The 12,970-nt window shown below is 59.2% G+C and overlaps 1 protein-coding gene across 2 annotated transcripts in view; it reads left to right on the top strand.

Annotated features, from left to right (window-relative positions):
• Positions 1-12,970, top strand: part of PPP2R2D (protein phosphatase 2 regulatory subunit Bdelta) — a 34,599-nt gene that overhangs the window by 19,486 nt on the left and 2,143 nt on the right. For both annotated transcript variants that reach the window (XM_062214146.1, XM_062214147.1), the window contains 5 exons: positions 1,399-1,564; positions 2,305-2,417; positions 5,100-5,277; positions 7,409-7,573; positions 9,506-9,767. In XM_062214146.1, coding sequence (XP_062070130.1) covers positions 1,399-1,564; positions 2,305-2,417; positions 5,100-5,277; positions 7,409-7,573; positions 9,506-9,767 — 884 coding nt within the window. The remainder of the gene's footprint in view (positions 1-1,398; positions 1,565-2,304; positions 2,418-5,099; positions 5,278-7,408; positions 7,574-9,505; positions 9,768-12,970) is intronic.

Below are 12,970 nucleotides of genomic sequence, written 5' to 3'. Positions count from 1 at the left end.
AGAGAAACGCCTGCGAGCGTCAGCACCCTCCACAGCCCTCCTGCTCGCTGCTCTCGGCAAGCGCGCAAGGTAGCAAGGGTTTTTTATACATTTGTACATACATATAGGTTGTTATTTTCCTTTTATTTGAAAGGCAGAGAGGCCGGTGCCGTGGCTCAACAGGCTAATCCTCTGCTTGCGGCACCAGTACACCGGGTTCTAGTCCAGGTCGGGGCTCCGGATTCTGTCCCAGTTGCCCCTCTTCCAGGCCAGCTCTGCTGTGGCCCGGGAGTGCAGTGGAGGATGGCCCAAGTGCTTGGGCCCTGCACCCGCATGGGAGACCAGGAGAAGCACCTGGCTCCTGCCTTCGGATCAGCGCGGTGTGCCGGCCGCAGCGCACCGGCTGCAGCGGCCATTGGAGGGTGAACCAACGGCAAAAGGAAGACCTTTCTCTCTGTCTCTCTCTCTCTCTCTCTCACTGTCCACTCTGCCTGTCAAAAAGAAAAAAAAAAAAAAAAAAGAAAGGCAGAGAGAGAAATGGAGAGAGAGAGATCTTCGTTCACTGGCTCATTCCCCAAATGACAGCAGCCAGAGCCGGGCCCCCCGAAGCCAGAGTCCAGACCTCAGTCCAGGTCCCGTGAGGGTGGCGGCACAGCTGCCTCCCAGGGCGTGCATGAGCAGGGAGTGGGGAGAGGGGCAGACAGGCCAGCGTGGGGTGGGGGCGTCCCTAGCAGAGACCTAACTGATGCACAGAGTGCCGGGCCCACGGGACTTCTGGATGGGAGATCGTTGGGCACCCATCCGGGTTTGTCTCCTGCTCACTTCAAAAGTCTTAAAGGGCACTCGTTTCTCTCCAGTTGGTGATGCAGAAGACACCGTGTGCACGTGGCTCCGTGTGCAGAGCCCTCAGCTCTTCAGCGATGCACTGAACATCTGGTGCCGTCGCTTAGGATGAGAGATGGTTGATATGTTTGATTTTATCTTTTAATTCCACTTTTCCATGACCCTTTTGAAGTTCCCCGTGTACCTTCCCAAGCATGGTTTTCTACTTTGACGGTAGTGTACAAACGTACGTGAGCAGTACCTCCTCAGAGACGTGCGTGCTGTCTGCTGTGTGCTCGCTGCCCGCTGCGCGGTGGCCACTTCCATTTCACCTTTTCTGGTTGCATGTGCGTGGCTTGGCTTTGTGACCACCTGTGGTGCCGCGGCCACGTCGCCAGGCTTCCCTGGACTGGGCCAGCTCCTCTGTCCGGCTGGAGCCTGCCCGCCGCCCCCGCAGGTGCCGCACACACTGTGTGAGGGCTGGGAGGCGCTCTTCCCTGGCTGTTGGAGTAAGTCAGTTCCGATGCTCAGGTTGGTGTTTGGAGAGTCCCCTGCACTGTGCTTTGTTCATTGAAGCAGCTGTTTGTTTCCTTGCAGAGTAAAAGCCGTCCCCATTCTCGGGGAGAATATAATGTTTACAGCACCTTTCAGAGCCACGAGCCAGAGTTTGACTATTTGAAAAGTCTAGAAATTGAGGAGAAAATTAATAAAATCAGGTGGTTACCACAACAGAATGCTGCTCATTTTCTACTGTCTACAAATGGTAAGAGTTTTAAAAAGTGGTTATTGATTACTTTACTTCAGATTTTCTCTGTGTGTGGATTCCTTTTTTTTAAAGCGAATCTAGACGTTATCTCTGCCTTGAACCTTGGTGAGGAGGATAAATTACGATCCAGGAGCAGGCAACAAATTAAAATTGGTAGTATCGGCCGGCACTGCGGCTCACGAGGCTAATCCTCCGCCTGCGGCGCCGGCACCCCAGGTTCTAGTCCCAGTTGGGGTGCCGGATTCTGTCCCGATTGCTCCTCTTCCAGGCCAGCTCTCTGCTGTGGCCTGGGAGTGCAGTGGAGGATGGCCCCAAGTGCTTGTGCCCTGCACCCACATGGGAGACCAGGAGAAGCACCTGGCTCCTGGCTTCGGATCAGCGCGGTGCGCCGGCCGCAGCGGCCATTGGAGGGTGAACCAACGGCAAAGGAAGACCTTTTTCCCTGTCTCTCTCTCTCACTGTCCACTCTGCCTGTCAAAAAAAAAAAAAATTGGAAGTATCGAAGCAGCCCCCGCCCCCGCCCCGGCCTCTCAGGTGGCTGTGCGTGTGCTGCGTGTCTCGCTGTGCACAACGCGGGGCTCACGTGTGCCTGGAGGTGCCCGTGTTCGGAGACTCCGGCGAGGAAGCCGAGCAGTCCCACGCGGTCGCTTAGTGCGATGCTTAGGAACGGTGCACATGGTACCAGGTTGTCTTTTAATACCAAGAATAAAGTGGGTTTTTTGTGTTTTGTTTTTCAGATAAAACGATTAAATTATGGAAGATAAGCGAACGGGATAAAAGAGCGGAGGGCTACAACTTGAAGGATGAAGACGGACGCCTTCGGGGTCCGTTCAGGGTCACGGCACTGCGGGTACGCGCTGTTTCCTGCGTCTGACGCTTCTCCGGTCAGGCGTGCTCCCAGCAGCTGTGGAGAGGTTGCTGCCTTGTGATGGGCGGCGGCCACCGCTGTGGCTGCTCGTATTTGCTCGGTGGCAGAGTCACACGGTACCCTCGGAAAACACGACAACACCAGGGGACACTTAGATCTGTGTGACACAGCCTGAGATGCGCCTGGGCAGCTGAGGTTCGGGCGGTCCTCAGAGCTCTTCCAGGTGGAACAGCACCGCTGCTGGTGAGGGGGACACGGTGGCCCGGGGGAGCTCCTGGGTGGCCAGGGCAGGCCCTGTCAGTCTGTGAGCCTCATTCCTCTGATTGCTGAATTCTTCGTCCCCTGCTCGGTAGCCCTAGGTGCAACGAGAAATGGCCAGATACCATCAGTTCTGATTCCTTGATCTTTCCACGTCTTAACCTCTGAAGTTGGGTCAAACTTAAGTCGAAGTGTCCTCTGCTTGCCTGGGGCGTGCACGCCGTTGGTGTCTCAGATCGGGCGGGGTCGGGTGCAGGAGAGACACCCACTGGGATTGTGGCTAGGGCTGCCCTGTCCTGGGGAGAGCGGCTGGCAGAGTTGAGGAGGTCGGTGATGGGTTGATTTTTTAGGCCTCTGTGGCCCTTTGTTGATGAAGGGAAGACCCAGCCAGCGAGCAAGGGTGTTGGCAGAGGGCAGCGCGTGGACGCCGACCCCTTCCCACGCACACCCCCCATGGGTGACGGCAAGTCCCCAGGCCCAGGGTGGGCTTGGTCTATGTTGACACATTTCTTGAGCAGCTGTTTGCAGGAAGCAGGCCCCGCCCCCAGGTGGGCAGGAGGAGGAGAGGGCCTCTCACCTGAGCCAGGTGAGCAGCACGGGTCCAGGCATCTGCTGGGCTGAGCAGCGCTGTGGTGTTTGCTCCGATCTGGTGTACAGGAACCGCAGTCAGCGCCAGGGGCTTTACTCCAGGTGTCGTGGTTCCTGACACCCCACACTGCTGGCGTTCGCACACTGATCGTGTCAGTCATACTCACTGACAACGTTTTGGGGTGGGTACTACAGTACAGTGGGTTTGGCTGCTGCTTGGGACACCGTATCCCACTTTGGAGCACAGGTTCAAGTCCTGCCTGCTCCACTTCCCATGCAGCAGGTGATGGCCAGGTACTTGAGCCCCTGCTTCTCACGGGGGAGACCCAGATGGATGGAGTTCCAGGCTCCTGACTTCTCCTGGCCCAGGCCCAGTGGATGCAAGATACTTATCTCTCTCTCACCCAGTTCCTCACCAGGTGATAGGACCCCCTTCATGACCCCAGAGTTCACATTGTTTATTTTGAAAAAAAAACTACAAGTCTTTGTCTGCCCAGTCTTGGTTTTATGTGAGGCCACATTTAGCCTAATAAAACCAGTCCACTCGGTGGCCAAGGTGAGGTGGGTGAGACAGGTGGCACTAGTGTTCCCTACAGGGTGTGGGGTGGCCTCCCAGTCCCATAGCGCTGTGCCGACAGGGCCGCAGGTGAGTTCTTGTTTATCTGCACCTAACTGGGTTTGACTCAAAAATGTTGGTGTTTTAGTTTCCATTCTCTTAATTTAGTGCCAGAAAAGAGGTTTAATGACTGAGGGCTTCTCGCCCTCCTGTGCGTTGCAGCCGTGAGTGTGCTCCGTAGGCAGTGCCAGTGGCCGACTGGCTGTGTGCCTGCATCAGGTACTTCTAGCCCTGAGGAGGCAAGGGTGAGCTTAGCGCTGGCCAGGCGAAAACAGGGCAGGTGTCCCTACGTGTGTCTGCACACAGGCCTGTACATGTGCTTGCGTGTGTATGTGCCTGTGTGTCTGCACGTGTGCCTGTACCTGTGCCTGTGTGTCTGCACCTGTGTCTGAGTGTGTGCCTGCACATGTGCCTGCGTCTGCGCATGTCCCTGTGTGTGTCTGTGCGTGTGCCTCTACATGTGTCTGCGTGTGCCTATTCATGTGTCTGCATGTGCCTGTGTGTTGCCTGAGCGTGGCGTTTTTATGTAGGACTTGGCAGGGAAGACTAAGGTGAGGGCTTCTTTCCAGCCTTCAGGAAGGAGCTCTGCCAGGAGCATTTTGTCTTGTTTTCCGGTCAGGTGCAGGGCACAGGTGCTCTGTGCCTCCATGGTCAGTGCTTGGGTGCTCTACGCCAGCCCCCACCCCTGCACCTTTCTCCACACTCACTGCCCTCTGTCCATCGCAGCTCAGACACCTGCCCTGGGGAAGCCTCCCTGAGCACACAGTAGTCGTCACGGGGTGAGGTGGGGGTGAGCGGGCTGACTTTCTGATGGCCTTTGCTGAATGTGACGTACACCACACGTGACGGTGCCCTGGAGGGCCGTGGACTGACCGCGCCGTGTAGCCGACCCCTCGGGACATGGAGCCTCCCGGGGCCCGGCGGGGGAGCAGCAGGATGCAGCAGGCTCTCCCCTGAGTCTCCCAAGAACTCTGCTGTCCGGGTTGTGGCTGGGCGCCCCGTGGCATGCAGAGTGAAGCTGGGGCTTGCTGGGGGCCGGACAAGCCACAGGAGGGGGATGCCCCGTGGGCAGCTGCTGGCACAGCTCTGCTGGTGAGGGACTGGGCATGTGCTCTGCATGACACCGGCTCTCAGCCGTGAAGGTCTGTCCCAGTCCGTGCCGCCGTGGTCTTCATTTGAATTCCTGTGCCTTCCGTTTTCAGGTCCCCACATTGAAGCCCATGGACCTTATGGTGGAAGCCAGCCCACGGCGGATCTTTGCGAATGCTCACACGTATCACATCAATTCCATTTCAGTGAACAGTGACCACGAGACGTATCTCTCTGCAGATGACCTGCGAATTAACCTGTGGCACCTGGAAATCACAGACAGAAGTTTCAGTATCCTTCCCCGCACATCACATGCCTGCTTCTTTCTTTCTTTCTTTCTTTCTGTCTTTCTGTCTTTCTGTCTTTCTTAGATTTATTTATTTATTTGAAAGAGTTACACCAAGAGAGAAGGAGAGGCAGGGCGGGGGGTCTTCCATCCGCTGGTTCACTCCCCAGATTGCGCCAGTCTGAAGGCAGGAGCCAGGAGCTCCCTCCAGATCTCCCACACGGGTACAGGGGCCCAAGAACATGGGCCATCTTCCACTGCTTTCCCAGACCATAGCAGAGAGCTGGATCGGAAGTGGAGCCGCCAGGACTCGAACTGGCGCCCACATGGGATGCCGGCGCTTCAGGCCAGGGCTTTAACCCGCTGCACCACAGCGCTGGCCCCCTGCTCCTTAGTCTCGCCTCACACTGCACGCAGCTTAGAGCCAGTGCTGTAAGTTCTCCATGAGGTACAGCACTTTTCCCTAAGAACACGGAGTTCTTCTGCCTTTGGGGAAGGTTCCCAGTGTGGTGGGAATGATCCGAAGGCCATGGCCCGCGTGGCTCCACCAGTGGCAGTGATGAACAGGCTGTGTTGTGTGTTTTTTCTTCTACATTGCTGACAGATCATGAAATGGCGGAAGCTTAGACGAGGGTGACGAGGATGGCATTTCACTCCCTGCCTGGGAGCAGCGTGGCGTGGGGCTTCCGCTGCATCTGAGCAGTCTCACACATGCCTCGTGCCCTCCATCCCCTGTCCGGCTGCTGCTCCCCGGTGCCGTGTGGATTCTCGGGGGAGCTCCAGCCCTGCTCTCTCGCATGGTCTGGGGACTCGGCCTCCGTGCCCGTGCTGCCCCGCACTGAGGTCATGGGGCCTGGCTGGGCAGGTTCCTCTCTTGCGCTGAGCCCTGCAGACTGGAGTGCCTCAGCCTTCCCGGAACTTGCTGCCTCCTCTCAGACTCGCTGGGCCCCTCGTGGGTTCCCCACGCCCCGTGTCCCGCACGTGCCCCAGCCAGCTCACTGTGTGCATCTCCACTGGCTCCAGCTCACTGCCTGCTGTCGGCGTCGGTGACTTCCCCTGGACAGCTGCAGGCTGGTCTCCGTCACAGCTGCAGCGGGCGGCCAGGCTGGCCCATTGCAGAATCCTGACTTCCCTGTTTTCTCAGTTGACTGGTTTCTACGTGGACATTGCTCTAAGTATTCAGAGCAAGCTCGCCATGTAAGATAATCAGAAAAGCAGATTCTCGGCCGGCGCCGCGGCTCAATAGGCTAATCCTCCGCCTTGCGGCGCCAACACACCGGGTTCTAGTCCCGGTCGGGGTGCCGGGTTCTGTTCCAGTTGCCCCTCTTCCAGACCAGCTCTGCTGTGGCCCGGGAGTGCAGTGGAGGATGGCCCAAGTGCTTGGGTCCTGCACCCCATGGGAGACCAGGAGAAGCACCTGGCTCCTGGCTTCGGCTCAGCACACCGGCCGCGGCGGCCACTGGAGGGTGAACCAGCGGCAAAAAGGAAGACCTTTCTCTCTCTCTCTCTGACTGTCCACTCTGCCTGTCAAAAAAAAAAAAAAAGCAGATTCTCTGGGGATGTGGCAGTAGTGCGCGTATTGGGTGCGTGTAGGGCGTGTCTGCTACTTTTTCTTGGTGGTTAAGCACACGCTGTCTCAGGCTGCACAGAGCACGCGCTGAGAACAGCAGGGAGGTGGTCCCTGCCACTGCTCTCCGCGCGCTCCGTCGTCTGTTAGCGGGCTCATGCCTGCCCTCTGTGCGGTCCGTCGTCTGTTAGCGGGCTCATGCCTGCCCTCTGTCCGGTCCCTGCCACTGCTCTCCGCGCGCTCCGTCGTCTGTTAGCGGGCTCACGCCTGCCCTCTGTGCGGTCCCTATATGGCCCTCTGCGCGCTCCGTCGTCTGTTAGCGGGCTCACGCCTGCCCTCTGTCCGGTCTCTACATGGCCCTCCGCGCGCTCCGTCATCTGTTAGCGGGCTCATACCTGCCCTCTGTCCGGTCCCTGCCACGGCTCTCCGTGCGCTCTGTTAGCGGGCTCACGCCTGCCCTCTGTCTGGGAGCTGCTTTGCTCTGAGCCTTCCACTTCCCTGTGTGGTGACGTGTTCCCTGTTGAGTGCAAACTTGGCGCTGAGCCCTGAGCCTTAACGCTGCTCCGCAGACATCGTGGACATCAAGCCCGCGAACATGGAGGAGCTGACGGAGGTCATCACGGCGGCCGAGTTCCACCCACACCAGTGCAATGTGCTCGTCTACAGCAGCAGCAAGGGCACCGTGCGGCTGTGCGACATGCGCTCGTCCGCCCTGTGCGACAGGCACGCCAAATGTGAGTGTCCGCGGCCACCAGAGACAGGCGGCTCCCTGGGGCCCACACGGCGGGCCTCCCGGCGGGGCAGTACTGTCTCCCTCAGAGCACTAGCACCTGGGCCGGGCTGCAAGAGCGCATCTCACCTGGGAGCTCTGCTGGATCTGAAGCCAGGTCCTGAGGTCTGGCGTTCGAATCCGTGCAGTCGTGAGTGAGAACGGCGGTGGCTTTGTTCTTCCTTAGCCCGACTCTGTGGAGAACCACAGTCTGTCACGGTGTTTGGAGACAGGCGTCCTGGAAACCTCGCGGGTCCTCCCCCAGGCCGGGCAGGTGCAGGTGCGCCTGCGGAGCAGAGCACACCCCCCAGCCCCAGAGCTGCCAGGCAGCGCCTGTGGGGCCTCTGAGCTGCAGCCTCGGGCACCTCGCTCATGCTCGCTCATTGACTCTCTAGCTGTTGACAGCTTGCTGCCTCACTCTCTTCCTCAGACTAAGTGTGTTAAGGATTTGGCACTCCTGGGGAGAGAGTGTGGCACGGTGGTTTAAGCCATCCCTTGGGAACCCTGCCTCCCACGTTGGGGTGCCTGCAGCCGAGCCCCAGCTCTGCTTCCAGTCCAGCGTCCTGCTAATGCTGACGCCAGAAGCCGCAGTGAGGCCCCAAGTGCTGGGTCCCTGCCCCCACCCCACATCCCCACATGGGAGACCGGTCCTGGCTCCAGCCCGGCCCAGCCCCGGCTAGTTTGTGGGCATTTGGGAAGCAAACCTGCGAACAGAGGCTGTCTCTGTCTCTCCCTCTCTGCCTTCCAAATAAATAAAAATAAACTTTTAAAAGGGGGCGTTCTGTGCTCCTGTGCTTGCTACAGAGGGCTGTGGGGCAGAAACCCTGTCCCATGGCGCTTGGGCAGGGGCCGTGTCCTCCGACGCCTGCCTGTGTCTTCATGGTGGCGTCTAGAGCACAGTTTGCTATTCCTGAAAGTAACGCTCTGTTTTTAGTCTGGAAGACAGCTAGAGCTGCCGTCCGCAGATTCGCTCAGGTGCTGCAACAGCTGGGAGCGGGCCTGCTGAAGGTGGGAGCCCAGAACGCCCATCTGGGTCTGTGTGTGACTGACAGGGCCCGCCTGCTGTCTGCCAGGGTGTGCACTGCAGGAAGTCGGGTTGGACTGGAACCACTCCTGCAAGGCGCATCCTAGCCATTGTGCCAGGGCCCACCCCCGGTGCAAAGGAATTGGTCTGTTACTGTTTGGTGTTAGCGCCTGCTGCCTGAAAGTTAATTTTGGTTGCAAGACCTGCAGGGAAATAAGTTTGTAAGTTAGAAGAGAGAGAAGAAGCAAAAGCAGCTGAAAACCAAGGGCTGCCGTGTCCTGTGCTGCAGGCGTGGCCACGTGCTGGGCGGGGAGGGCCTCTGCCCAGGAGGCATTCGGGGCCTCCGTGAAGGCGGGAGTTGAGTGTTGTCGTGGCAGCACGTGACTGTCGCAGTTGAAAATGAAGCCCTTTTGCCGAGTGGCTTTGGCAGGTGGGACCCTAGCTCTGCCAGGTTGAAGGGGTGGTCACTGCAGCAGACTCTTCAGCGTGTACACCCCAGACATGGCAGGACACCTTGTGCTCGGCCCAGGGCTGGGAGGGGGCCGGCGTCCCCGTAACAGTGGTCTCTGGTTGTGCCGCTGTGCTGAGCCCAGGGGCACGTGTCAGGAAACCCGAGGAGCTCTGCAGATCACAGCCCAGGGCCTTGCCCGGAATCCAGGAGATTCATGTCAGCACCTCCGTGGCCCGGCCCATGTTGGTGCCTGGTGCTGGGATGTCTCACGTGGAGCCCTGAGCGTGGGCGTTGAAGGCTGTGAAAACCTGGGAGGAGTCGGAAGGAGCGGAGGTGCAGCCCTGCCCTGCGGAGCCCCCGCGGGCCGGGCCCGCCCGAGCCCAGAGCAGGCTGCTCTCTGACCTGTCTCCTCGACTTTCCAGTCTTTGAGGAGCCCGAGGATCCCAGCAGCAGGTCCTTCTTCTCAGAGATCATCTCCTCCATCTCCGACGTGAAGTTCAGCCACAGCGGGCGGTACATGATGACCAGGGACTACCTGTCGGTGAAGGTGTGGGACCTCAACATGGAGAGCAGGCCCGTGGAGACGCACCAGGTGCATGAGTACCTGCGCGGCAAGCTCTGCTCGCTCTACGAGAACGACTGCATCTTTGACAAGTTTGAGTGCTGCTGGAACGGCTCCGACAGGTGAGCCGCCTGGGGTCGCCCTGGCCGTGAACCCGGGCCAGACTCGCGGGTCAGGGGAAGGGCGCGCCGTGGTCCCTGCGCAAGAGGAAAGCGGGAGCCTCCTGGGACGCGCACGGCACCGGCTGCCCCACGGATGGCGGCTGGTGCCCGGGTGGGTGGACGGGCACAGCACTGGCTGCCCCACGGATGGCGGCTGGTGCCCGGGTGGGTGGACAGGATGGCGCTGGATTGGCCGTGTGTCTGGCTGCCCTCTTCTGGAAGGAGGGCCAGGGCCCCGGCCACGCTCACAGGGCTGACGGGGCACCTGGGCACTTTGTGCGGACGCTGGTGATGGCACCATCTCTGGGGGTTTTAGTATTGTACCAGAAAATGACATGTCAGGACAGAGGGTCTGACATTTTATGTAGAATTTAAGTTAACAGAGTTCAGTGAGTAAGTGATTGACCAGGCATTCTTTATTTTGTTTTATTTTATTTTATTTTATTTTACTTGAAAGGACAGAGAGACAGACCTCTCTCATCTACGGGTTCACTCCCCAAATACCCATAGCAGCCAAGACTGGTCCAGGTCAAAGCCAGGAGTTGGGAAAATTCAGTCCTGGGCTCCACATGGTTGCCAGGAACCCGGCTACGTGAGCCGTTGCCTGCTGCCTCCCGAGTGCATGGGCAGGATCTGGAGTCAGCAGAGCTAGACTCTAACCAGGCATTCCGATGTGGGATGCAGACCTCCCAAGAGGCGTCGCCACCAGCACAGCCCCTAACCAGACACTGGCAGAGCCCCCTGGAAATGCCGGCTGCCGTACATCCTCCCGCGGTGCATGGCTGAGCTCACACAGGGGCGCAGGGGATCTCACCAGGGCCAGAAGTGACGCGGGAGCCAGAACCAGAATGAGGAGGAAGCCCAGTGTCCAGGCTGCCGTGGGGGCATCGGCCGATCCCAGAGGGCACTGCTGCCCCTGCTCTGACGGCCGAGTGTGCCGCGGTCTCGGCCAAGCATTCTGAGAAAAGCTCTCGCGTGTGACCGTGCCTGCCTCGGAGGCCCTGATGCCGGTCTCGGGACCGCAGCAAGCTGGAAACCCTCACGCTCAGGAGCCCGGGGTCCCACACGGCAGCACCGCGCGCCTGGAGGGGCAGGATGTTTCCAGCGCTGGGCTTTTGCACTGTTTGCCAACTGACAGGCCAACCCCAGAGTTCCATGGATGCTGCTGAAGACGTGGGGTTCCTGGGTCAGAGGGCAGAGCCCATGGCTACACAGGGCGCAGCAGGCAGCGTGGGCTTCGGGTGAGCACCCTTGATTGTGCAGTAAGCAAGCCTGCACTTTTTGTTAGTTTGTTTAGGGAGTGACACAGACATAGATCTTCCACCCATTGGTTCACTCCCCAGATGCCCATAACAGCTAGGGTTGGGTCAGGTTGAAACCAGGAGCCTGGAGCTCCCATCTGGGCACAGGGACACAGGTGTTTGGGCCGTCACCAGCAGCCTCCCAGGCTGGGCACCCACAGGAAGCACAGGTGGGACCTCCAGGCTGCTGCCCCCAGGCGCTCCGCGTGGGCTGCTGGCATCTGAACTGTGGCCGGGAGCACCGGCCCTCAGCTCATTCCTCAGGGTGGCCTACAGCAGCCACAGCCCGGGGGGGGGGGGGAGCCCTCCCACACACCCAGGGCGCTGAGGGTTCTGAGATCGGCGCCTGAGCAGCGCACGGGCACACGCTACCATGTATGTCTGCCTGTGACCTGCAAGGAGTAGAAGTTTTCCACGGTTCAGCCCAGAATGTCAGCAGAGAGGTGATGGCAGACAGCTGGGGGTCAGGCTGGCCGTAGCCAGGCAGAGAAGTGTCGGGGTGAGAGGAAGGTAATAGGCAAAGGGATTCCGGCCAGAAATTCTCTTGGCTTCGGGAGACCCGGATTCCGGAAGTCCAGCGGTCCCTTCTGTTGGTGACACGACGCGGCCACAGGGACCTGGCTGAAAGCGTTTCCTGTCTGTATGGCTCCTAACCAGGAGAGCTGCATTTACTGCAAAGCCTTGGGCTTGACTGGGGTGGGGCGGCTCTGCTGGGCCTCTGGCTGTGTCCCAACGTGGCAGGTGGCATCCTGTGGCAGGAGGGAGGCAGAGGGAGACTGCATGGCGGAGAGCAAGCTGAGGAAGGCCCCTCTTGCAGCCATTGTCATGGTAACTAACCCCGGCAGCTCCCTGCTGCGCTGGGGAGGAGGCCTCCCTGATTTCTGGTGGGTGCAGACTGAGGCTGAGCCAGACACGGCGTAATAACTGTCTAAGCTCCTGTGAGCGCACAGGAAGCGACCAGAATCCTGTGCTGAATCAAGTGATGGCCCAGGAAGGTGCCCGTGGGGGCTGGCGTTCGGCGCAGGGTTAAGGCGCTGATTGGGCCGCCCACACGCTGGAGTACCTGGGTTCGAGTCCCAGCTCTTTCCAAGTCCAGATGTTGCTAGTGCGCACCCTAGAAGGCAGTAGGTGACAGCTCAGGCGTTCTGCCACTCATATGGGAGACTTGGGATGAGTTCTGGGCCCTTGGCTTTGACACAGCCCAGCCCTGCTCTGGCAGGAGTGAACCGGCAGGTGGAAGATGTGTCATCCGCCCCTCCCCCCGCTGTATGTATCTTTCAAACCGATTTGTAAAATATTTTAAGATACAGTTATTTATTTGAAAGGCGGAGTTACAAAAAAGAAAGGCAGGAACAGAGAAATCTTCCTTCCACTGGCTCATTCCCCAAATAGCTACAATGGCTGGAGCTGGGCCAATCTAAAACCAAGAGATGGAGCTTCCTTCTGGTCTCCCATGTGGCTGCAGGGGCCCAGGCACGTGGGCCGTCTTCCACTGCTTCCCTAAGCCATAGAGATGGAGCAGCCGGGACTCCAACCAGCCACCCATGTGGGATGCCGGTGTTGCAGGTGGTGGCTTTACCCACTGCATCACAGTGCTGACCCCCAAATAAAAAATTCTAACAAAGTAAAGCATTATCAGGCAGAAACCAGGGTTTTTGGGTCAGGAAGCCCACAAGAGTGAGACCCAGAGGAACCAGTGTGGGATGTGCTGCAGCAGGGGAGCCGTCCTGGACGTGGGTCGTGTCAGAGATGGACAGCTGAGCCGAGAGGCCTGGAGGCGGAGCAAGCCGTGCACACCCGTGCTGCTCCCGACGGCCCCTGTGGGGCGAGCCCGGCAGCCCTTCCACACCACGCGGTGAATGA

Source organism: Lepus europaeus, chromosome 17 (genome assembly GCF_033115175.1).
Source record: "Lepus europaeus isolate LE1 chromosome 17, mLepTim1.pri, whole genome shotgun sequence".
Taxonomy (NCBI): Eukaryota; Metazoa; Chordata; class Mammalia; order Lagomorpha; family Leporidae; genus Lepus; species Lepus europaeus.
This window is presented reverse-complemented; position numbering and strand designations above follow the sequence as displayed.